At 43.9% G+C, this 27840-nt stretch overlaps 1 protein-coding gene across 1 annotated transcript in view; it reads left to right on the forward strand.

Moving 5' to 3' along the window:
* Positions 1-27840, forward strand: part of LOC147725082 (uncharacterized) — a 186287-nt gene that overhangs the window by 91879 nt on the left and 66568 nt on the right. Inside the window, exon 7 of the mRNA XM_086967104.1 lies at positions 14412-14571. Within this exon, the coding sequence (XP_086823230.1) occupies positions 14412-14571 (160 nt within the window). The remainder of the gene's footprint in view (positions 1-14411; positions 14572-27840) is intronic.

A 27840-nucleotide genomic window follows, 5' to 3' on the forward strand; every position in this document is an offset into this window, starting at 1 on the left:
CTTGCATGACACTGCCCAGGTGAAGGCCTCAACCTCTTCCAGTGACTGCAGTTGTGCTTTCTGGGCTAGCATTCAGAATCTCAGATGATTTTGCCCAGTGGATGTTGAGGTTACGTTGTGCTGATTTGATTTGTCGGTCTTCTCTTGCATCTGCTGATGGGTATATGAGAGTAGGGCCAGGTCATCTGAAAAGTCCAGGTCATCGAGTTGTATCCAAGGTGTTTACTGGATCTCCTTTACTTTTTCTTGCTGTGGATGTATTCATGATCCAGTCTATTTCCAGCAAGAAGAGCAAAGGCAAGAGCAAACTACTCTGACGGACTCCGGTTCTGACTATCAAAATTTCTGTGAGTTGTCCTCCATGGACTATCTAGCAGGTCATTCCTTTGTAAAAGTTCTTAATGATTCTTATGAGTTTATCAAGTACACCATAGTAGTGGAGGAGCTTCTAATGGGTCCCTATGTCCATTATGTCGAATGGCTTTTTGCAGTCGATGAAGTTGACATAGAGGGAGGAGTTCCATTCCATCGACTGCTCAATGCTAATGATGTGCTTGACTATTCACAAGGTCAAGATACCTATCATGGAACATCTACGCAACATACATTGTCACTGCACTACAATATAAATCACTACAGACATTTTGGAACAAGAGCACAATGGGAACATAATGAAGGGGACAGTAACTGAAAGCACCAAATGAATGAAACTATTCTGGATTTAAGTTGGCTTTCTCCTACTGATAGAACAGCAGTGAGTGAATGGACTCAAGGGCCACATAGTCGGAATCAATAAAAAAATCTCATGGGTGATGTTGTCACCAATATAACTCCTTCACATACATGGAGGTATCCAGACTGCCTCTTCCATTTATATAGCAAAACCAAAGGGGATTTTATCGCGGCTGGACTACGCCAATGCGGTCTACCTGGGCGCACTGCAGGGAACTATTAAGATTCTACAGATTATCCAGAACTGTCCCGCTCGACTTCTAATGAATGTGCCAAAGCGCAATTCTGCTAAGTCAGCACTCTGTCAGTTGCACTGGCTCTCAGTGCAGCAAAGAATCTCTTTTAAGGCCATGTGCACCGTCCAAAAGTCCATTACCGGCAACGGACCCTTTTGATTCAGCCTATGCTGCACTTATATCAGGTTTCCCGGACACTCAGAACGAACAATAAAAAACGTCTGACAGTCCCTAGGATTAAACGGGCACGTATGGGTGGCCGACGTTTTTCACTTCACGCGGCAAAATTCTGGAACCAGCTTTCCGACCCTGTTCGTCTTGAACCTAACTATCTCCGTTTCAGGAAACAACTGAAAACCTTTCTTTTTCCATGATTAGCGAAGAATAACTAGGTGTCACAATTGCGCTGGGATGCCCTAGGGTAGCCATGCGCTATATAAATGCGTACTCATACTCATACCCTGCCAACTTAGGGCGAACAAAGCAAAACCAAAGGGGATGATGCACGGAGTGTTGACCATTGCAAGCACTCACCCCAAGTCAGGTGATCTGGGTTTAATCAATCATAATTCTATAGCTCACTCCGCCACCCCAGTTCATACATGGCCATATGCAAATTAGTCTGACTCATGGGAACAGTCCAAACCGAACTGCCGAGCCATGTCTTCCCTGGAATGGAAACAAGCATCCTGGGACCGGTTTCTGCCTAATCAGCCATCATCAGCCAGGCTAGCTTGAATCCAGTGGCAAAGTGAGCAAGGAACCCATGTCTGGACATACCCTGCCAACTTAGGGGGAACAAAGCAAAACCAAAGGGGATGATGGATGGAGTGCTGAACATTGCAAGCACTCACCCCTAGTCAACTGATCTGGGTTTAATCCATCATAATTCTTTAGCTCACTCCGCCACCCCAGTTCTGACATGGCCATATGCAAATCAGTCTGACCCTGTGCCTCATGGGAACAGTCCAGCCCGAACTGCCAAGCCATGTCTTCCCTGGACCAGAAACAAGCATCCTGGGACTGGTTTCTGGCTAATCAGCCATCATCAGCCAGGCTATCTTGAATCCAGTGGCAAAGTGAGCAAGGGACCCACGCCTGGGCTTACCCTGCCAACTTCGGGCGAACAAAGCAAAACCAAAGGGGATGATGGACGGAGTGTTGAACATTAAAAGCTCTCACCCACAGTCAACTGTTCTGGGTTTAATCCATCATCATTCTTTAGCTCAGTCTACCACCCCATTACAGACATGGCCATATGCAAATCAGTCTGACTCTGTGCCTTATGGGAACAGTCCTACCCACACTGCCAAGCCATGTCTTTCCTAGACCAGAAACAAGCATCCTTGACCGGTTTCTGGCTAATCAGCCAGACTAGCTTGAATCCAGTGGCAAGGTGAGCAACAGACCCACGTCTGGACATACCCTGCCAACTTAGGGCTAACAAAGCAAAACCAAAGGGGTGATGGACGGAGTGTTGAACATTGCAAGCACTCACCCCAGTCAACTGATCTGGGTTTAATCCATCATCTTTCTTTAGCTCACTCCGCCACCTCAGTTCAGACATGGCCGTATGCAAATTAGTCTGCCCCTGTGCCTCATGGGAACAGTCCAGACTGAACTGCCAAGCCATGTCTTCCCTGGATCGGAAACAAGCATCCTGGGACCGGTTTCTGGCTAAGGATAATCAGCTGTCATCAGCCAGGCTAGCTTTAATCCAGTGGCAAAGTGAACAAGGGACCCACGTCTGGGCATACCCTGCCAACTTAGGGCAAACAAAACAAAACCAAAGGGGAAGACGGAGTGTTGAACATTGCAAGCACTCACCCCCAGTCAACTGATCTGGTTTTAATCCATCATTATTTTTTAGCTCACTCCGCCACCCCAGTTCAGACATGGCCATGTGCAAATCAGTCTGACCCTGTGCCTCATGGGAACAGTCCAGCCCGAACTGCCAAGCCATGTCTTCCCTGGACCGGAAACAAGCATCCTGGGACCGGTTTCCGGTTTCTGGCTAAGGCTAATCAGCCGTGGTCAGACCACCACTTGGTGGACACCACCATCACAGTAGCCGGCCAGATCTCCGACCACCCGATGGCCGGTGGTCTGTCATGGAAATGGAGCACATACGATGCTCAGGGCTTCCTTACTGCCCTTGCCGACTCCCGCCCAGGCTTATAGTACTCTAATGACATAGACGAACTAGAACAAGACATAGGCTCCTGGTTAGAGTCGGCCAGCGACCTATTTGCTCCCTTAGTTAAATTCCCTCGCACCAAGCATCAGAATTCCCACAGGTGGTTTTCGGACGATCTCAAGGCTCATAAATTAAAAACGCGTCAGTTAGAACGCACTTGGAGACGTGACTACTCTGACTCAGACAGACAGTCCTATCTGGCCGCACGTAAAGACTATAAAGCAGCCATCAGGTCAGCTAAAATGGAACACTTTTCCAAAAGGATCTCTTCGGCAGCAGACAAATCCAAGGAGGTGTTCAGAGTCCTGAATGAGCTAACTACAGATGACAGAACCCTCCCAGCTCAGACCCCCACCCAGGAGGCCTGCGACACTCTGAACTCTTTCTTTCTGGAAAAGATCATAAAAATCAAAAAGTCTATCCCCCCCTTCCCCAGTCATCTCCACCGGCTATTTCCTCTAATAACCCCCGGACCTTCACCACCTTCCCCGCTCTCGATTCTACCTCCCTAGCGGAACTTGCCACCCGTGTGAAATCTGGCTCCCCAAACGACTGTTGTCCACCATCTGTGCTGCGGAGTATATGTCTCATTCTGCCAGACTGCATTCTAAACTTACTCAACAGATCTCTTAGCAGTGGCATCTTTCCTACCTCTTTCAAGGAGGCCATCTTATTACCCCTCCTCAAAAAACCCGGCGCCGACCCTGCAGAGCCGTCAAATTATCGCTAAGCATGGGCGGAAAATCCGTTCCGCTCGCGGATTTTGCGGATTTTCGGTAAATTCGCAATCCGCGAACGCTCGCGAATTTACCGAAAATCCGCAAATTCGCATGCAGCAGATTTTTTTTTCTTGGTGATACAATTTTGCGGCGTGCGGTGTAAGTTCGCAATTGCGAACATGTAGGTGCGGCGGGCAGCAACAATCTCGCACTCGCGAAATTACTAAAATTGCAATTCTGTACAAGAAATCTACTAGCAAGCAGCATAGACCTTCTGAAAACGATGATTTTTATCAGAATAACTCCTCAGGTTGACATTTGCCTGCACTTTTTTGAATTTGAGGCCTTTTGATTTTCTTTGGATAACTTTTGGATTAGAAATCAACTTTCTCATATAAGCTTGTTTGGGGCATTACAGTTGCTGTAATGCTGTTCTGCAGAAAAACGAGTTTTGCAAAAGTGAAAGCATTCAGCAGGTTCAAAAGTTCAAACTCATCATTAGTAACCATTCCCTGTAGTGCTTCCTGACAAGGGCCCCTCCAGAGTTCAGTTGCTAGTTGCAACAATTGTATGACCCTGCTCTGACCCTCACAGCAGGCTCATAGAATAGCTACAAGTAGGCCACAAAGGTCCTGGAAAAAAAATTGCACTGCAACAGAAAGCAAATTACAGATAAGGAAGCAGGTGCCAGACTGGAATTTTAAAACAGTGACACATTAATAAATGAACCCCAAATTAATTCATGTCAGTTGAAGCAGGCAGGTGTGCTTGCTTTTTCCCCCCATAATCTACAGTGATGATGAACCAGAGGGTGGCATTGATGTACCAGAGGGTGGCATGGGTGAAACAGAGGGTGGCAGGGGTGAAACAGAGGGTGCTGGGAACTTGTGATGATGAACCAGACGTAGAAACAACATAATCGCGACCGTTGCGAGCCGACATGTAAGTTCGCAATTGCGAACTGGTACAAAACCCTCGCGAACTGGCAGAAATCCTTGCGAACTGGCAGAAATCCTTGCGAACACAAAAAAAAAAAATTTGCACATTCGCGAGAATTCGCGGATTTTGAGGATTGCGAGTTCGCAAATTCGCAAAATTCGCGAACGCCAGATTCAAGGAGGCCATCTTATTACCCCTCCTCAAAAAACCCGGCGCCGACCCTGCAGAGCCGTCGAATTATCGCCCCATTTCCCTCCTTCCCTACTTCTCCAAACTCATGGAGGCCCATGTCACCCGGTGCCTGTCAAACTTCATTGAATCCTCCTACCATCTTGAACCTAATCAGGCTGGCTTCCGACCTGCCCACTCGACAGAGGCCGTCATCCTTGCAGTCCTTGACACACTCAGGAGCAACGCGGACGCGGGGCGTCCCCAAGCCCTCGTCCTCCTGGATTTGTCGGCCGCGTTCGACACGGTGGATCACAACATCCTTCTCCACCGTGTCGAGCAGGCAGGCATCCAGGGCACCGCTCTTGAGTGGGCCAGATCCTTCCTCACTGGAAGAACACAGGCGGACCTGGGCCTGGGCCCTTACACCGCCAAAAAATCCCCCACCTCCTGTGGAGTCCCCCAGGGCTCCTCCCTTTCCCCGCTTCTTTTTAATTTATATCTCCGGCCACTGATTCAATCTCTTCTGAAATGGGACATGATAGTCTACAATTATGCCGACGACTTGCAACTCATCCTCCCACTTAACTCACCACATGCCATCAATATGTTTCACGCAGTCATGATTCATATCCAACTCTGGATGAATCAGAATCAATTCAAGCTGAACCCGGATAAAACCGAGCTCCTTCTCCCTAACTCAGTCACACCCACTGGGGCCCACAGTACTGGCCTCCGGAGCTCGGCTCTCCCCCTATCCCAAAAAAACAGTAAAGAGTTTGGGCGTAATCATTGACGCCAAACTCTCCCTCAAAGCCCAAGTCGGAGCGGCAGTTTCATCTTGCATGTACCAACTTCTGAGGATCCGCAAAGTCCGTCACCTTCTCCACCCCGCGGCACTCACTCAAACTGTCATCTCACTTGTGCTCGCTCGCTTGGACTTTCCCAACTCCATTTATCACAGTCCCCCACAATTTCTATTACACCGCCTCCAAGTCGTCCAGAATCAAGCGGCCCGCTTGATCCATGAAACCCCCAGATGGCAATCAGCCAAGCCTCTGCTCCATAGCCTCCATTGGCTTCCAATAGACCAAAGGTCTGCCTTCAAGGTGGCATGTCTCACCTTTAAAGCCCTTCATTGCTCTGGCCCTGGGTTCCTTAAATCCCTCATCCTTCCTCACTGTCCAACACGCAACCTCCGATCAGCTCACTGTGACTTGCTAGTCACTCCCAAAAATAAAACTAAGAAATTCGGCGGTCACCGTTTTTACTATCTAGCTCCTGTGCTCTGGAACCTCCTTCCTCTTTCTATCAAATCTTCTTCCTCCCTTCTTAATTTTAGAAAATTGTTAAAAACCCATCTCTTCCCCCCCTCAGCTAGGTTCTCGCTTCCTACGCTTCCTCCTCACCCACTCTGTCTATCAGCGCCAGGAAGCTTCGGCGTCAGTGCGCTTTACAAATGGCACCTAAGATAAGATAAGATAAGATAAGCCGTCATCAGCCAGGCTAGCTTGAATCCAGCGGCAAAGTGAACAAGGGACCCACATATGGGCATACCCTGCCAACTTAGGGCAAACAAAGCAAAACCAAAGGGGATGACGGAGTGTTAAACATTGCAAGCACTCACCCCCAGTCAACTGATCTGGTTTTAATCCATCATAATTTTTTAGCTCACTTCGCCACCCCAGTTCAGACATGGCCATGTGCAAATCAGTCTGACCCTGTGCCTCATGGGAACAGTCCAGCCCGAACTGCCAAGCCATGTCTTCCCTGGACCGGAAACAAGCATTCTGTGACCGGTTTCTTGCTAACCAGCGGTCATCAGCCAGGCTAGCTTGAATCCAGTGGCAAAGTGAGCAAGGGAAAACAGCAAAAGACACAAGGTGATGGACGGAATGTTGTACATTGGCAAAATATTCAGCCCTAGTCACAGATCTGGGTTTAATCCATCGTTATTTTGCTCACCACACCACCCCAGTTCAGACATGGCCATATGCAAATTATTCTTGTCCCTGTGCCTCATGGGAACAGTCCAGACCAAACTGCCAAGCCATGTCTTCCCTGGACCGGAATCATGCATCCTAGGACTGGTTTCTGCCTATCAGCCATCTTCAGCCAGGATAACTTGACTCCAGTGGCGCAGGGAGCACGGGACCCACGTCTGGGCATACCCTTCCCACATAGGATGAACAGCAAAACACACAAGGTGATGGACGGAATGTTGCACATTGGCAAAACTTTCACCCCCAGTCACAGATCTGGGTTTAATCCATTGTTATTTTGCTCACCACGCCACCCCAGTTCAGACATGGCCATATGCAAATCAGTCTGACCCTGTGCCTCATGGGAACAGTCAAGCCCTAACTGTCAAGCAATGTCTTTCCTGGACCGGAAACAAGCATCCTGGGACCGGTTTCTGGCTAATCAGCCGTCATCAGCCAGGCCATCTTAACTCTAGTTGCAAAGTGAGCAAGGGACCCACGTCTGGGCATACCCTGCCAACCTAGGTCAAACAAAGCAGAACCAAAGGGGAAGATGGACGGAGTGTTGAACATTGCAAGCACTCACCCCCAGTCAACTGATCTGGGTTTAATCCATCATCATTCTTTAGCTCACTCCGCCACCCCAGTTCAGAAATGGTCATATGCAAATCAGTCTGACCCTGTGCCTCATGGGAACAGTCCAGCCCAAACTGCCAAGCCATGTCTTCCCTGGACCAGAAACAAGCATCCTGGGACCGGTTTCTGGCTAATCAACCATCATAAGCCAGGCCAGCTTGAATCCAGTGGCAAAGTGAGCAAGGGACCCACGTCTGGGCATACCCTGCTAACTTAGGGCGAACAAAGCAAAACCAAAGGGGATGATGGACGGAGTAATGAACATTGCAAGCACTCATCCCCAGTCAACTGATCTGGGTTTAAACCATCATCATTCTTTAGCTAACTCTGCCACCCCAGTTCAGAAATGGTCATCTGTAAATCAGTCTGACCCTGTGCCTCATGGGCACAGTCCAGCTCAAACTGCCGAACCATGTCTTCCCTGGACCAGAACCAAGCATCCTGGGACTGGTTTCTGGCTAATCAGCCGTCATCAGCCAGGCTAGCTTGAATCCAGTAGCAAAATGAGCAAGGAATACTTCTGGACATACCCTGCCAACTTAGGGCGAACAAAGCAAAACCAAAGAGGACGATGGACTGAGTGTTGAACATTGCAAGCACTCACCCCAGTCACAGATCTGGGTTTAATCCATCGTTATTTTGCTCACCACGCCACCCCAGTTCAGACTTGGCCATAGTCAAATCAGTCTCGACTCTGTGCCTCATGGGAACAGTTCAGACCGAACTGCCAAGCCATGTCTTCCCTGTACCGGAATCAAGCATCCTAGGACCGGTTTCTGGCTATCAACTTTCTTCAGCCAGAATAGCTTGACTCCAGTGGCGCAGCTAGCATGGGACCCACGTCTGGGCATACCCTTCCCACATAGGGTTAACAGCAAAACACACAAGGTGATGGACGGAATGGTGCACATTGGCAAAATATTCGCTTCCAGTCACAGATCTGGGTTTAATCCATTGATATTTTGCTCACCACGGCACCCCAGTTCAGATATGGCCATGTGCAAATCACTCTTGACCCTGTGCCTCATGGGAACAGTCCAGACTGAACTGCCAATCCATGTCTTCCCTGGACCGGAATCATGCATCCTAGGACCGGTCTCTGGCTATCAAATTAGGGCAAACAAATCGATACCAAAGGGGATGATGGACGGAGTGCTTAAGCCCCCTTTTTTAGGTCTCGTGACCTATCAATGCGCATGCGCATTGATAGAGAAGCAAGACTATAGGGCTTTAAACAAACTTTAACTAACTGGCGATTTAGTGCTGTGCCCGTGCGCTTTTAGGTCAATGCGCAAGCGCATTGACCTAAAATGGCAGTGCACAGCATCAAATCGCCAGCCATCTGCTGCCCAGCTTGGTGCCGCTCCACCCCCTGCCATATCAAAGGCTTTCACGGCCGGCCGGCCGTGCTTTCAGTTTCACGGCCGCTCGGCCGGCCGTGTCTCCTTATTTGACTTGTTTTGCTTGTTTTATTCGATTTCATTAAAGCACGTTTGTCATGGCAGCATCTTCCATGCCACCACGTGTTTCGGGCACTTAACTGTCCGTTTCTCACGAGTTTACGGGGCTAGACCTTGTACATAAGTGATCAGCCTGGGAAAATAACTCTCAAGCTCTTTTTATACATTCCCCACAACTATTCTGAAATCACACGACTAATTTCAACAAAATGGTCCAAATTGCCTATTAACTGTTCACATCACACATTTAAAAATGTAAAAATCCTTGCAAGAGATGGGCAATTAATTTAACTAATTCTCTCCAGTGTTTAAAAATTAGACATAATTAAATACCATGGAAGCACGTTCCGGTCTCAAATTGATCACACGTCTGCCCCACTTCCGCTTCCGCACCCGTGTCTGTGGTAAGAGTTTGATTTCAAGGAGAAACAGTAGCACCATCTATTGATCGAAAAAAAGATATAACAAGGTTGCTTGCTATTAACAGCATGATTTTATACTTCAAACTAGCCTCTCTCATGCATTTTCGGATTGCAAGAGGTTATCATTTGTCTAGTTATTTAAGTCAAAGCACATTATTCAAACATATACTTAAATATAAGGCCAATGATCAGCCTTTCTGTAAATGATCTGTTACCTTAAATTTTGTGAAATGGGAATTTTGTGATTTTTGGTATGATTTCAAGCTTATTATGGGAGCAGGGCCATGCTGGTTCTAGAGAATTTCAGAAGCTTTATTTTAGTGTCTTTACTTGACTTTTACTAATTACGGAGTTCTTCTTTAAAAAAAATGTTTGTAGTCACACCGTTCTTCTCCCAGTACAGTCTGTAAAATGTACTACATTTTAACAAGACAATTAAGCAATTTGAGCATCACAATTGTGATATTTTCCCCCTGTTTCTTTGCTAGCATATTTTGGATTGCAGCCTTTAAACATCCCTTTAATAGAACTCCAACAATCAGACCTCTTTCCTAATAAAAAAAAATTACTTTGATCCTATGTAGTGCAAAACCGAAACAGTACTTTCCCTTTCAAAGTCTCGAATACCCAGTAATGGCCATAATTCGCTCGGCTCTTTAGGTGTTTGGCTGATATGAATATCTTTCTGTTGGCTATTTCTTTATACGTGGGAAATTTTTAAATGTAATAAATGGTACTGACAAAGACCAATAACTTACTTAACAATTCTTTTAAGCTAAAGAAATCCATTGCAGTGCACGTTCAGTGACTAAAAATTGAAATCAAAGCAACCACATTCATCCATCAAAAGAACAGCTCAAGAAGGCTGTATGGTAGGCATCGTAAATAAAAAGTGCACTTTACACAGCCGGCCGGCCGTGAAACTGAAAGCACGGCCAACTAAATAAAGAGCATGAAAAGACAAATAAGAAAGCTGGTGAAAAAGAAAATACATTGCCCAAAAAATAGTGCTTCTGCAAACTGCATATATTGTGCAAAAAGAAACGGAGCATTACTGACAAAGACCAATAACTTACTTAACAATTCTTTTAAGCTAAAGAAATCCATTGCAGCGCACGTTCAGTGACTAAAAATTGAAATCAAAGCAACCACATTCATCCATCAAAAGAACAGCTCAAGAAGGCTGTATGGTGGGCATCGTAAATAAAAAGTGCACTTTACACGGCCAGCCATCACCTCCATATCCACCATTACATCCACCGCCACATCCACCACCACATCCACCATTTCCACATCCACCGCATCCACCACCACCACATCCACCACCACCACCACCACATCCACCACCACATCCACCACCACTTTCACCGCATCCACCAACACCACATCCACCACCACATCTAACACGTCCACCACCACTTCCACCACCACCACATACACCACCACATACACCACCGCATCTACCACCACTTTCACCACACCCACCACCACCACATCCACCACACCCACCACCACTACATCCACTACCCCATCCACCACCACCACCCCATCAACCACCACCACCCCATCCACCACCACCACTGCATCCACCACCACCAACACCACATCCACCACCACCACTGCATCCACCACCACCACTGCATCCACCACCACCACCACCACATCCACTGCATCCACCACCACCACATCCACCACCACATCCACCACCACATCCACCACCACATCCACCATCACCTCCATATCCACCATGACATCCACCGCCACATCCACCACCGCCACCACATCCACCACCACCACCACATCCACCACCACGTTCACCACATCCACCACCACCACATCCACCACCACATCTAACATGTCCACCACCACTTCCACCACCACTACATCCACCACTGCATACACCACCAACACCACATCCACCACCAACACCGCATCCACCACCACCACATCCACCACCACATCCACCAACACTTTAACCACACCCACCACCACCACATCCACCACACCCACCACCACTACATCCACCACCCCATCCACCACCACCACCACCCCATCCACCACCACCGCATCCACCACCACCACATCCACCGCATCCACCACCACATCCACCACCACATCCACCAACACTTTAACCACACCCACCACCACTACATCCACCACACCCACCACCACTACATCCACCACCCCATCCACCACCACCAACACCCCATCCACCACCACTGCATCCACCACATCCACCGCATCCACCACCACATCCACCACCACCACTGCATCCACCACCACCGCATCCACCACCACCGCATCCACCAACACCACATCCACCAACACCACATCCACCACCACCACATCCACCACCGCATCCACCACCACATCCACCACCACCAAATCCCCCAGATCCACCACATCTATATGTGTGTGTGTGTGTGGGGGGGGGGGGTGTGGCTGTGTGTGTGTGTAGGTGCAAATGCAATGTTCTTGGATTTTCATCACAATAAAATACACTGAACATAATCTTCACAAAAGTTATTTACAAACGTTTAAGGTATTGCCATTATGAATTACAATAACTTTTATTTAAGTATTAATTATTTACTAAATTAAAAGCCATTGGTATTTGTAATATCAATACATCTAAGTCACGTAAATACAACACACATTGCATTACAAATGCTAAAGGTGTCACATTTGCGAAAGTTAAAACTATTGACATTGTAACTGACAAAGCTATTAATTTAGCTATTTTCAAAACCAACACATAAATAAAAAAAGTGTAATTTACAATACCAATCGCTCAAACTTTCCTAATGCGAGACCTATTGCATTTCCAATGCTTGTTTTGTTTCCGGTCAAGGGAGAACATGGCTTGGCAGTTCGGACTGGACTGGTCCCATGAGGCACAGGGTCAGACTGATTTGCATATGGCTATGTCTGAACTGGGGTGGCTGAGTGAGCTAAAGAATGATGATAGATTAAACCCATATCAGTTGACTGGGGGGTGAGTGTTTAATTTGCTCAAGGGCTCTGTCCATCATCCCCTTTGGTATCGCTTTGTTCGCCCTAAGTTGGCAGGGTATGCCCAGACGTGGGTCCCTTGCTCGCTTTGCCACTGGATTCAAGCTAGCCTGGCTGATGATGGCTGATTAGCCAGAAACCGGTCCCAGGATGCTTGTTTCTGGTCCAGGGAGGACATGGCTTGGCAGTTCAAACTGACCTGTTCCCATGAGGCACAGGGTCAGACTGATTTGCATATGGCTATGTCTGAACTCAGGTGGCGTAAGGAGCTAAAGAATGATGATGGATTAAACCCAGATCAGTTGACTGGGGTGAGTGTTTGATTTGCTCAAGCGCTCCGTACATCATCCCCTTTGGTATCACTTTATTCCATTTATATGGCTTGCTTCTGGATCAGAACCTCTGCAATCCCAAGCTGGCCCCAAGGTAACCCCTTGTTTTAACATTTACCTGCTCTGTTTTAATTGATGGTATGTACTTGGCCTTTTTTGATAATAATATTTATGAGGGTCTACTCCTTTTTTAAATGATTTTTGTATACATTATGGGGCATGTATTGAATATTCACCTTCCTGCCCTGAGCTGCATGAAAGAGAGTGGGTAGGAATGTGCAATATTTAATATTATACAGCACTTTCCTGCTCTCTGTCTGTGCTGGTGCACAAACTGGTGCGAGCGCCAATGCAGGTGCCTGCGTTGTAGGCAGGATTTGTTTTGTAAAGGAACTGACACCTTCCTGCACAAAAACAATCCTCTGAGGCTTTTTCCTCTTCCTTTGTGTAGAAAGAGGAAAAACAAGGAGAAATAAACATTTTTGTTCTCATTACGCTTCCACTGTGGAGGTGTAGTATTTTGACACATTTCCAGGAATACTACTAATGGCAAATCTAGGAATGCACCAACAATCATTGGTAGGAGCAAGGGAACACCCACGTTCCACCTATGGAACGCCTGCTGAGTCAGAGTAGCACCAAGTAGCAAATGGTTCTGCCTTGCATTACTCCACATTTACCACAAGGTGGTCACGTGAACTTTGGTAAATGCAATTCTGGAATTTAAGTCTCCCTTGCACCCCCTTGTGTGAGAAATATGGTGCTAAAATATTAAGAACTGATCAGGTTTTCTCTTCCTTCACTCATTGATTAGTACCCTGATCTCCAACCTTTCCTCCCCTTATATTCTATCCTCCTTACAGTAAGCCCTCAATAACCAATGTAAGTTACATTGCCTTCTCCTTGTAGCATGCTACGTTTTTGCCTTTAAATTATGAAACAAACTGCCATGGTAACACATACGCATGGGACTACATTTTCAGTGGACCATAGATGCTGATGCAATGGTGACATCACCCTGTGCAGTCAGCATCTCAGATTCTAACCGGAAGGGAGCCTCTGTGTCTCCCCACCCTGGGGGACTCATTTAAACACAGTGGAATTGCAGGCAAGCTGCAACAGTGCTTTTGCTGGCATCCCCATGAGCCCAACTGACTACAGAACCCAATCAATGCTATATATAAACCCCGAAGGACCAACACATTAAAAGAATGATTGTTAACACACAAGCTGGCTTTAAGTCCCCTTGTGATATTAAAGTGGAACTAGAAAAATGGAGAGTGAAATGTGCTTATACATGATTCAGAAGCAAATAATCTCTTATTCATGTCACTAATAAAAAATGGAAAGCCAAACACATCCTGAGAACTAATTACTTTGTTAGACATCAGTTTATAAAAATGACTGAAAATCTATTTCACTTTCATACACTTACACAATATCTGTACAATAAGGACTTCTCACCCAGTGCCCTTGTAGGGCATTTGAGCACACATTGTGGGTCAGCTGCCTTTAGGGGTGTTGTGCTTATAAGCAGTCTTTTTATTTTACCTTCACAATGCTCTTCTCTTTGCAGCTGTGCAGTGACCCAGGACGTGAATGTACATGTGATTCAAAATGGTCAGTCCCTGCAGGTCATGTTTGAGATAGAGACCTTCATCTTTAAGGATCAGACTTATGTATATATGAAGTGTGATGTGTCCCTGTGCCCAATCACACCGTCAAATACCTGCCAGGTAAGTGATGAGTGCAGAAAAAGAATGTAAATTATTTTTTAAACAAGCAGATGCATGTGCCCCACTTGAAGCAGGTGTCAGTACAGTCAGTGAGTTACTGGCATGAACGGTGGGACTTTTCTCAGTGAGGAGTGTGCGTGAGTACAGCGAGACACATGAATGTTCAAGTTGAATCAACTTATTCTTTTTTTTTCTAAATTAGGTTGGGTTTTTATTGTGTTGTGTCATGACTTTACTACAGTTTGGTACTGCATGAATACTTTCCTTTCAAGTTAAGCCTGACTGCACTACCAGGAAACAAACTCAGGTCTATTTGGTGACTTTAGTAGTTCACCCTGACAAGGATTTAGATTATTACTTGAGGTAGGTACTCCATCACCTCAACTAATACTCAAATGTCTCACATTGTGTAATTGGTTAATAGTTAGTAACTTTTCAGGAATTTAAATTTGATGCGATATAACCCTTAAGCAAAACATCGGGTAGAAGACTATGGGCCCCATTAGGATGACGGGCGGATCACCCCCGCCGGGCCGGCGGTAGCCACCGCCAGGCCGGCGGGGGTGATCCGCCCGCCATCCTCACATTAAAGACCTCCCGCCATATTACCTTGGTGGGAGGTCCGTGGCGGCCGGAAAGACCGCCCGCCGCTTTTCCACCCGGTCGAGACGTCGACTGGGTGGAAAAGGCTTTAATATGGTGGAGGTATCTGAAAGACACCGCCAGACATATTATGAAGTGAGGTTTGAAATGCCTTTCCGTGGCGGCATTGCCGTCAAATAAAGTCATGCAGAGTCTGCTTGGGGGGCCTGTCGCGGGCCCCCAGGGACTCAGGGGTGGAGGGGGGTGCACATGGGGGGTACCTTCCATGTTGTGCATGGAAGTGCACAACATGCCTTCCTGGCATTGTGGCGGGAGTGCACCACCCACCACAATGTCAGGAATGCTGGATGCGCCCACCAATGTGGTGGGCGCATCCTAATGGCAGCCACGGGACGCCCATCTCAGCCTGCCATCCTAAGGTGCATCTATGTCTTAAGGGTGTTTGGACAAAATATAGGAAAAAACCTATGGAATACAAAAATATTGTGTCAAGAATATCGGCATGTAAAAATATCAACAAGACCAAATTTGAAGATAAAAAATTCTTTTAAGAGATGTTTGTAATATTGGTATGAAAAATGTCAATTTAGCAAATATAGTTGTATGTAATATAATTTGTAAATGTTAATTAGTATGTAATTTATTGTAGTATGTTTGATTTTGCATGTTTACTCATTTTTTTATTTGTATTCTGAGAAAGAAAATATATTAATTATGACATTTTGGAAATGTGTACTTTATGTTGTAAAAATAAAGGTGTTCTACATGTTTTTGAAGTGGCACATTGGGTTTTTATGGTATGAGGGTGGGGCGAATTCTAAAAAGGGAATATTCAAAAGTACATTGTAGATACATTTTTATAATGATATGCAATTTAATATTTTACTTAATTTTAATAAAAAAATATATTAAATGCATATTGTTACATAATTTTTTTTTAATAAACTGTTTGTTGGCATTTATTAGAATGACATATTTCTTTGTTTAAATGTTATTTATTTTTGCAAAATACATGAATTAGTCGTTAAGGAGTCATAATTTACACAATACATATACACTGTTAAAAGTCATAACATAAGTAGTCCTGGAGCGAGATAAATGAAACACAGAAAAATCAATAACAATGCATAAGTAAAGATGCCATTAACCATATAATAAGATAGTCCAAGATTCTACAGATATCAATATAACTGCATGGAAAAGCGAATAATAAAAAGGAACCATCAAATGACAGACTCTATATGGTTAGTGACATTGCCCCAAATTTGTTGACCGAGCTTCTTTTTTCTATGCCCCTTAAGGGCATATAGACTATACTCCATATTATGTACTGCAAAAAAAACGTGCCCTCCATAATTCAAAAGAAGGTGGTTCCTGCTGTAGCCACCAAGAAGCTATTACAAGCCGATATACAGCTGTAACTAAGAATATTAACTTTGCATGTTGTTGTAATAGATCTGGGACTGCCGGCCCCATTTCTATACCTAATAGTATCTGCACAGCACTTAATTGTACTGGCATACCCAGAATGCCCGATAAATAATTATCCATCTGTGATAATAAAAATGTTAACCGCGGCCACCCAAAAAAAATATGAAGGTCATCAGCAGATGGGTATCCACACCAAAAACATTTCCCTATAATATCTCTCTGCCATTTGGAGATCTTATGGGGTGTATAATATAAATTAAAGATAGATTTATAATGCTGCGCAGATAACTTTGCTGAAAGAAATAGATTCATAGCCATCTCCAGAGAAATTTCTATCCTTATATCCTGCCTTTCTAATTTATTCCCCCATTTAGAATTTTGTTGCTCTAAGTCATTCGCCTTAGTGACCAACATATGGCCATATAACACTTCTATTTTTGCAGCTTTTATATTGTCTTCTATCATGGGGTTAGCTTGAAAATATATTGCTTTCTGAGACAGAAAATTCCTGATTTGCAAGTACTTCGCAAAATTCTCCCTAGGAAGCTGGTATTGCTCACGGAGTTGCTCGAAGGATTTTAAACAGCCATCGCTATAGAGATCCCCCAATAACCTTAATCCTTTTTGCCACCATACATGTACCACCCGATCCCATAGGTCAATTGGCAGGAATATAGGAGATGTCAATGGTGTATACCAAGAAATTTTCTCTATACCAAGCATTCTCCTTAGGGCTCGATTCCGATCCGGTAAAATGCGCTCCAAATCGTCGTACGGAGCAATTTTCCCCGTACGAATTGTACTCGTACACGTCCCCGTACGTACGACGAAGTACGATCCGTACCAGGAGCCAAAGACCGTACGAGTCATACAGGACTCCGTACGACTAAAATATCCGTACGAATCTCACTCGGAACCCGCTGTACGTGACATCGCTACGGTTCGCTGCTGGTTTTTACGACCCAGCAAGTACGATTCGTGTCGGGTACGCAACGTACGTCCCTTTTTTTTTACGGGAGCTGGAAACAAGTACAGAACGCCCCCCCCGGGGATGCCGCGTACCCCCCATGATCGCCGGGGTACGCGCCGTACCCCTGCGATCATGGGGGTACGCACCGTACCCCATGTACGGTGGGTGTACGGTGCGCACCCCATGTACGCTGGGTGTACGGCGCGTACACCACATGATCGCAGGGGTACGGCGCGTACCCCGGCGATCATGGGGGGTACGCGGCGTACGGTGTGTATGTGATTGAGCGCTTTTCCGTACAAATCGCCCTTACCTGACACGGACCATACGAATAGCGTCCTCCTGATCACCCGGTCCGAATCGTACTCGCCGGGTCATACGGTGTGTTTACGAGTCGTACGGAAACGGCTACGAATACGATTCGTACGGGGGATTTTTTTTACCGGATCGGAATGGAGCCCTTAGTGTTCTCCAAATCTTATAAGCAGCCGACAGAACCTTAAAACGTGTGCGTTTGTAATAACTCCATTCCTGATGTAACAACAGACAATTTTTAGCCTTCACGCCCAGTAGCATCTGATGACATATTTCAATGCATTTAACTTGTCACAATATATCTTGAACAGATGGTACAGTTCAGCACAAGACTTTTCCTATAGCACCCTCCCTCACTCTGGATTGTATTTTGAGTTAGCCTTGTTAGCCCATGCTCTAGCATCAATGGGGAAGAGCAAGTATTGCTTCAATATATATTCCATTTCCCCCACACCTTGTACTACTACTTATGGCATCCTCTATTTGTGTAGACTGCGCGTTCAGCCAACATGCACCCATCTATATCCTGTTCCATCCAACTATATCTACGGACTATATTACGCTTTGTTAACATAAAGTCAGTGGCTGCTCATATTTGGTCTATTCGATTGAAGTCTGTGGTGTCCCACGTATTGAGCAGACATGACTTGGGGGATAGTTCTAAGGCTATCCCACAGACCTCTCTGACCACCCTGTTGAGAGCCCTCCAGAATGACTGGATCAAGAGACATTCCCAGAGTATATGATAAACCATGACTGTCTCACCTCATCCCCGTCTATAGTCTGGGAGCTATCTCAGCCCATCTAAATCAATGTGGTGCTTGAGGTGTATGTGTGCTGCAAAATTTTCAATTGGACCAGCCGCAGTTAAGATGGTATGGCCACCTCTCGTGGGGAGGACAGCACCTTGCATCAATCCTCTTCATCCAAGTCCCACACATCATTCTGCCAACGCGTAAGTTCAAGTTCATGTTCAGGAATTTGTATAGCGCACTACTCACCCAGAGGGTCTCAAGGCGCTTGTGGGAGGGGGTGCATTATTTATCGAATAGCCAGGTTTTAAGTTCCTTTCTGAAGGAAATGTGGTTCTGTGTGAGGCGGAGGTGAGTGGGAAGAGAATTCCAGGTCTTAGCCGCCAGGTAAGAGAAGGATCTTCCTCGCATGGTGGATCTGTGGATGCACGGAACTGCAGCGAGGGCTTGATTGGAGGATCTTAGTTGGCGGGTGGGTGTGTAGAAGGACAGTTGTAAGTTGAGGCATTCGGGTCCTAGTTTGTAGAGGGCCTTGTGTGCGTGGGTGAGGAGACAGAACATTATTCTCTTGTTGACGGGAAGCCAGTGGAGGTCTTTCAGGTGGCCGGTAATGTGAGCTTTACTTTCCATGGGATCTGCTAGCAGTCTGTCCTTGAGTGGGGTGGTCTCCGGGATCCCAGCCACCTCTCTGGTTGCCCAGTAAGGCATGTCGTATTTGCACTGTTATATATATTTTAATAAATTATATTTTATAATTAATTTAAATATACATTTAATTTTTATATTTTAAATAGTTTTTTTTGTTACTTTAATAATTATACTTTGTGATGAACAAAACTACATATGAATGGTATGACATTTAAATACACATTTTTAAATATTAAATACCAAATATATGAAACAAGTTAAAAAATAAAAAAATATATTCAAAAATATTTGAAAAAAGTAAAATAATCTTACATTTTGTTATGTAAGATATTTACATTTTATAATGCTTGTGAAAGATAAATATTAAAAATACAATTTGTTTTAGAAATATATTTTTTTAATTGAATGTTTAATTGTGTGTTTTTATGATTGTTAATTATAGATTATGATTTTATTTTTTATTTTAAGGTATTACATTTAATAATGTTAGCAGATATTTTTGAGAAATATATAAATTATTATTTGCAATAATACATATCTTATATATGTTAATGTTTAGATATGAATATGAAGGATTGTAGCTCCGGTTAGTGTATTTTTAGATTACATTTATCTTATTTTATAGATACAAAATTTTGTGTGAGCAGGGAGTATTGATTGTGCATATGACGTTTTTAATTGTATTACCTTATAACGTTTTGTAGATTGCAGTGGAAATAGTACATTTCACTTCTTTAGTATCCAATACCTTCTTCAAATAGGCTTAGATTGGAGTGGGAATAGGGAATGTCACCCCTTTAGTGTTCAACACCTTCCCTCAATATGGTTAGATTGAAGTGGGAATAGTAAATGGCACCCCTTTAGTGTCCAACATCTTCCCCAAATTGGACTAGATTAGAGTGGGGATAGGAAATGTCACCCCTTTAATGTGCAACATTTTCTTAGAACTGGTTCATGTTAGAGTGTGATTATTAAATTTTTGAATTTAAGTCTTGAATCCTTTGTTTAAATTTTATTTATATGCAGTAGAAATAACTGTTGGTCTATCGAAATATAATTTGTTTTATTTTTATGCTTATAATCATTATAATTAAATATTTTTTATAGAAGAAAGACATGTATCACATTTGTCTTGTTTAAAAATAAACATTTATGTATAGTTAAATAAAGAAAACATTTTTTATTAAACACAAATAAAATTATGTTTCAATAGTATTGTATGTTGTACATGTTTCACTTTTTCCATTGATTAACAGTTTTTAAGCTGTTTTAGATACATATTTTCAACATAATTATAACAAACTTTTTTCAGTATATATTACATCATTGTATATTATTTGATTTATATTTCTAGTTTGTTAACATTTTTAACAACATTTTTTACATTCTTTACATGATTAATAATGTTTTACATTTTTCATACATTTATTCAAAATTTTAATTACTCATCACGCTGCAATTTTTATTTTACAACTACATTTTATTTTGTAATCTATATGTGTTATTTTTAATCTATTTTCTTGATCCATGTTGTGGTATGGTGCTGCTGTTCGTCAGGATAGGTAAGTCCATTTTTAATGATTATTTAAGCAGTTTTAAGGTAGAGGGTGTTGAAGGAGGATTAAAGGTTAGTTATTCTGTTTTTGTGTTGGATTTTTTTACAATTTGGTGTATTAATAGTACTGTTTCTCACAAGTTTGTAGTTTGGGGTTTTAGTGATGTATTGTTATGTTATGTCATGAAAAGGCAGGCAGAAAGGGACTTTGGGGGGCCTGTAGCGGGCTCCTTTCTCCTTGGCCTCAGCTGTGGGTTTTGGGGGGTACCTATGGTTCCACCCTAAATGCCCCTGTACCATGGAGCATGCACTGAATGGTACCTGCCACGTAGTGCAGTGATGTGTGTTCCCTTTTTGTACTGCGGTATGTGCTGCAGCCAGCAGCATCCACCCCAATGCAAAATATAGGCATTGTGACCCCCGTGGTGGCGGTCTCATCCTCCTGCCTACTGTCTATGGTGGAATCGCCAACAGCCTGTCGGTTGGTTTTCAAAAGGCCGGTATCCTAATCAGACTGTAAGTGTGATGGCTATGTATTTTTCTAAATGTAACGTATTCTGGGGTGGTTTTTCATGTTTTTTTTTCACAGGTTTATGTCTACAAATGCGTCCTATGGGAATTGTTAGTTTTCATTTTTTTGTTTAAAATTAAATAACTTTTCATTTAGAGTAACCCAATGTTTTTTTACCTTTCTTTCCTTTTAGTTGGGTTTCTAGAGCTTTTATTTATTTAAAGACTTATTTAGTTTTTTTTATTATGGAACCTAGGTACTTTGGATTGCTTCAAGGGATCCCTATTGGATCTTTTTTTTTTGTTGGGGGGCTTTTTGGACAACAATATTCCCATTTTTGGTGGATTATTATTTTTGATTGTGTCCATACAGAGAGAAATTTGCAACTATTGAACAGAAAGTCGTATTTATTTAATTTCTTTTGGGTAAGAAATGCTATATATAATTATTTGTTTATATATTATGCGATTGTTACTTGAAATTGTGAGGTTTATGTGTTGCATTTATTTTATGTGATAGATTAAGTTACTATTGATTTTATAGTATGCCTTTGGCTATTATTTCTAAGTAACCTACTTCTTTGTTGCATTTGATGAGTTTAACTTTAAATTGTAGCATGTCGTAAAATATTTGCTAAGTTTAGGTGCAATTTGCTTTAAACATTGCTCCAATCATAGTTGTTGGTAGCTGAGGTTTCTTTACAATGCTTTTATAAATTTGTAGAGGGTATGTTGGGTTCTGCCGAGTGTGGACTGTGAGAAGTTGGCACCTTGCACCAGTCCAAACAACCCTTATTGATGGCAGGTTAAAGACAACCTTTATAGAAAACGATCCTAGTGGTAGCTGTGGAGAGCAGTCTTCAGGCTAAGTCTTGAAGTAATGTAAAGCAGCTTGTTTTATCAGTCTATAATCTCATGAATGACCAAATGAAAGGAGAACCACACCAGGTATATATTTAAAATATATGTATTTATTCTAAACACATCCCACTAGTCTCTTTATGAGGCTAGAGGCAAAAGATCATTCAGTAAACTTAATATCACACAGTAAATTAGCACAATATATGTTGAGCCCTAGGGGCGTACCAAATCCTATATTAAGAAAGTGGTATAAGAACCACGACTTGCATAGACACAAGGCCTAGAGCCTTTAGAACCTCTGGGACCACCGGGAACCACCCAAGGTAGTGACACAGGGGACCCACGCGGGACACGTGCAGTGTGTGAACACAGCCGCGAATCACCATTAACTTCTATGGGGAAAGTTGCGGTTTGAATTTTAAAGATAAAGGACACTTGGAAGAGGACTTGGAGCAAACCCCTTTGGAACTTGGGGTTTCTAGAGCCAACACCCACGGGAGCACCGGAGTACTCGAGTTACCTCACCCAGGGAAGCCGGGTGCATAGGTGTCTTTTGGTGTCGCGTTTTGTCATCCTTTTCAATGGCGATCTGCTGCAAAGTGCTGCTGCGTCCAAGTGGAAAGTGTCCGGGGTGATGCAAGCCTGGATCGAAGATGAGAAGAACCTGAAAGTAGAGGGGACAGAGTCTGGGTCACTTGCCAGTGACCAGGGGCACGATAGTTGTTTGCCCAGCGATATCGGGTGATTTCAGGTGAAGAAGGTGAAGCTTGACTCTTCAGCCACTAGGACCATGAGGCGTCGGCAATGACCTGGACCTGGAAGCAAGCAGCACCCCAAAGGATGTTGAGTGCTGCGTGTCAGTTGCCTTGGCAACAGCAACCCACACAGAAAGCAGAGATAAGCTATGGTGCAGACCAGCAAGGTCTGAGGGACTTACCACTTGGTAGGGAGTCAGGGCATGTCTGGAGCAACCAGGAAAGCCCAAGGAAAAGTAGAGTTACCTTCGAGGGGACCCACCAGTCGACAGACCAGGGATCACAAAGGAGCCTCAAGCGGAATTGCAAGAAGTGGGCTCATGGACCAGTCATAGAGTGTAGGCCCACAATCTTGGGTGCAGATGATGCTTGGGGCTTGGGCTACACGTAACCCAAAGCACAGCTTCAGGAAATCTCAGGAAGTTAATGTACTTAGCAAATGTGCAAGATGTCCAGGGGTTCTAGTTCCAGAGAGAGGCCGGCAAATGCTTCATTGGTGCCTGCTTGAGCAGAGGAGTCACTCCTTGGCCAAAAGAGAGATTCTACCATCCTCTAGTCTTTAGCGGTAAGGTCATCTGTCATCAGAAGCTAACTTCTTTGTTTTTTAGCTGTTTTGAATCACATTTATTTTGTGCACTGCGCCATAGTACTTAACTATCTGTGGAGTTAATCAATTCTAAAGGTAATTGTGAGTATCATTTGTGTACTTTGATGCTTTTGAAAGGAAGACATAGGAAAGCACTAGAACGCCTACCTTATTCTTTATCTGGAAACTTCAGCATTTCCTGCGTCTGATCTCCGCTCCACCAAAGCATTTGCTGATTGTGTGGAGGGAGCACTGACGCAATATTTTCCCATCTTCCACCGAAGGTGCGCCAAAGGCAAGTCCATCAGCGTCCTTCCATGCCCGAAACCCGACCAGCCCCATACATGCTGCCAGTTTACAGCCGGGTGGCATGCTGCCTGCCAAGTATTTGCATGAATTAAATCTCAATAAAGATTGTAAGCACTATTTAGATGTGGATAGAATTAAATGCTCCATATCATGTTATAAATACAAAGCTCAGATATCATTCGGTGAGTCGGAAAAAGTAAAAGAAGAAGTAAAGGGAGATGGATACCAGCTGCATATTAGAGGAGGTGATTAACTCACGATCGTTAAGCCATCATGCCCTAGATGTCAAGGAATTGATTATTGATAATGACTTAGACTTTTTATGTGTAACGGAATCCTGGTTAAAAGACGATTCTAATCCGGATACTGTGGCTGCTCTGCCACCTGAATTTACAATATGTAGGGTAGACAGAGAATGTGGCAGTGGGGGGGGGGGTAGCCATTTTACATAGAAAGACCTTACAATGGAAAGTCTTTATGCTACCTGCACTTAGAGGAGCAGAACATATGGTGTTTTGCTGCACTATCAATAATTCCTTTTCCTTCTCTGAGGTGTTGGTATATCGCCCTCCAGTCAACAGTAAGGCATTACTGGACTCACTTGGAGATGCACTTAGCGAAGCTATGCTTAGATATGCAAACTTTACGCTACTTTGGGATGTCAATCTCCATTTAGAATGCTGTGACAGCCCAGGGGTTACATCCTTTCTGGAAACGGTTCACTTGTTGAAGCAAATAGTCCAGGGACCAACACGCAGGGCATACCCTGGATGCTGTTTGTACCAACTTTAGCCCACTTCAGACAAGAAATTTCACTCCACAGGTCTGGTCTGACCACTGCTTCATTCCATTAGATATTCCAATCCCTGACAAGGATAGTAGGGTAAGGAAGACAGAAGTAGGGGCCCCAAGAAAGGAGTGGCATTGTCTAATTACTAGCGCCTCATTGCAAACAGTCGCACAAGATAAGGTCCCAATTCTCATTTGTGAACCAGGAGAGGACTTCCGCCGGTTATACAACTGGATATTGTCTATAGGTGAAGAACTGCTTCCAACTGAGTGTCCGGTCAGATTGAGTAAAAGGAAAATTCATAAGGACCCTTGATTCTCAAAAGAACTAGAAGGACTTCACCTGCAATCTAAACAGTTGGAACGCAGATGGATTGCAGTTGGAACGCAGATGGAGAAAGGGAAATGATATATCTAACCTACAGACTTTTAAAAATGTTAAGAAAAGATACCATTCAGGTATCAAATCAGCAAAAAAAGAATATTTTCATAATCAAACAACCTTGGCAAAGCATAATCAAAAAGAGATTTTTACAATTGTAATATCCTTTACAGATCCCCAGGGCGTACATGTAGAAATCGCTCCTTCCCAGAAGCTATGTGATGAAATTGCAATATAATTCGAAGATAAGAGCAAGGCCATTCAAAAGAACTTTGTGACCCAGGACTACTCGGAGCTTATTGGGGGGCAGGTGTCGGAAAAAGGAGGTGATAGATCTGGCTTTTAAACCTTTTAATTGGCCACTCTCTCCCAGACCAAGGAGGCAATATTGGCCTGTAAATCAGGCTCTCCACTGGACGCCTGCCCTTCGATGTTATTACATCACATCATCGACATTGTGAACCCGGTGATCAATGATATTGTGAATTCATCACTTGCCACAGGGACTGTGCCAGATGAGTGGAAATTTGCTACAGTAAAACCCTTGAAGAAAAAATTGAACATCAATCCCTCAAATCTTACTAATTACAGGCCTACATCTCTTTTATCTATTCTAGGAAAAATTACAGAGAAAATTGTATACAAGGAACTTTCGAGTTATTTAGAGTCAGCACAGATTTTCCATCCCCGACAATCCGGTTTTCGACCAATACATTTGACCAAGTCGGCGCTACTTGAGATATCAGACACCATTACATTCGTAATAGATGATGGCAAGAAGGCAGTCTAATCCTTTTAGACTCATCTGCAGTGTTTGTTTCCATATCAATCAATTTCAAGCTTTATTCGACTATTAAAAACAATCACAAAAGCGTACAATAAAACACAATACAAACATTATAATAAAACAATAGCTCAGAAATGAAGAATTTAGGAAGATTTAAAACACCAGACTTTTCCTATGAGAAATGGCTTTAAGTAAAAAAGTAGCAATAAAAAAACAGGTATCTGCAGAGTCAAGTGCAAATAATAATTCCATGGCTTGGGTAATAGTATACACTGATAATCTTAAAAACATAGGTCTGAGATAGAGACGGCGAAGATGCATATAGAGTGGACAAATAAGCATAAAGTGCCGAGTACTTTGCCTAGTCTGGCCATCGCAAGGACAGGGGGAATGGCTAGGAACTTTCATCTCAGGGAAGGCAACTAAATTATGTACTATACCAAGTCTGAGACGTGTCAGAACAAACTGATGAGACTGCTTGGTTATGAATTTTAAGTACATAGGCATGCCCTTTCCTTCAAATTTAGTGGTGTGATAAAATACATAGGTAGACATGGTAGAACACTTTACCCTGCGCATATCAGACTTAGTTTGGATGAAAACATCTTTAAGTTCCTTTTTCGATACAGTAACGGCACAATAGGGGTCCTTAATGATGTCAAAATTAAATACCTTGTCATAAGTATAAGAGACATAGCTTAGCCAGGGAATCTTAAGGACTTTGTCCAACTTCAAACAATCAGTGATAATCTTCCTAGAAAAAGTAGTCTCTTCTTTAGCCCAAATTGACCTCCATACCATGAGGGGTCTTAAACCCATAAGATCAGTCAGGTAGTTTAAACAGACTTCGCTATGGCACAGTACAGTAGGTGCCGAGGGAGGTAGGCAAAGCAATCTTCTAAGGAACCCATTCTCGGTATTTTGCAGTGTCCTATGCTGACTGTAGCCCCATATACCGGAACCGTACAGGGCAATAGACGCACATCTATGCCTGTAGATGTCTACCATATCAGGTATACGGCGGCTTCCTAGCTTTGCAGCGAATCGAAAAATACCAGATGAGCTTTTGGCCATTCTACCATTAACATTTGAAATCTCCTGGGACCATGTCCCCTTGTTGTTAAAGGTAACACCGAGGTAGCAGAACCTATCCACTACCTCAATAGTATGATTGTTAAAATGGAACGGCATAACAGATTTCATCCGTGTACCACAGGCCATAATAAAAGTCTTGGTGTTATTTATTTTCAATTTCCTCGCATTAATAAAATCATAAAAAGTGTTCATAAGTTTCTGTAGCCCATTTGGAGTACGCGAAAGGAGCACCGTATCGTCGGCATAAACCAGAACTGGTACGGGAAGTCCACCGACTTGAGGGGAATCCGCCTGGACCTTTTTGAGTTCAGATTCGATGGAATTGATAAAGAGGGAAAATAACAGGGGGGCCAGTACACAGCCCTGCCTTATGCCTGACTTAACCCTGATTTTCTCGGTACATTCACCCGACGGACCAAAACGTATCTGGGCCGACAGATTATTATAGAGACGGGCCAGAAAGTGAATGATTGCCTGGGGGGCGCCCATGGCCAATAAAGTGCACCACAAGAGTTCATGGTCCACAAGGTCAAAGGCGCTCGAAAGATCGGCAAAGCAGAGAAATAGGGACCCTTGTTTCGCTCTCGTATATTTCCCTATAAGGAGCTCCGTAGTCCCTAAGCCTTTGCGAAAACCAAATTGGGATTCAGCCATGATATTATTTTCTACAACCCACTCCTCGAGCCTTATAAGGAGAACCCTGCTCATAATCTTCAGGGAGGAATCAAGAAGGGAGATAGGGCGATAGTTCTTAGCCTCGCCTCTATCTCCCTTCTTGTAAATAGGTAGAATTAGGGATTCACTCCAAGTAGGAGGGGTGTTCTCCAGGACTGATGCATTAAACACCTGGGTCAGGAGTGGGCACCAGAGACTGGGGTTAGATTTGTACAGATCTACCGGTACCCCATCGGGTCCCGGTGC

This window comes from Lissotriton vulgaris, chromosome 4_1, assembly GCF_964263255.1.
Source record: "Lissotriton vulgaris chromosome 4_1, aLisVul1.2, whole genome shotgun sequence".
Classification (NCBI taxonomy): domain Eukaryota; kingdom Metazoa; phylum Chordata; class Amphibia; order Caudata; family Salamandridae; genus Lissotriton; species Lissotriton vulgaris.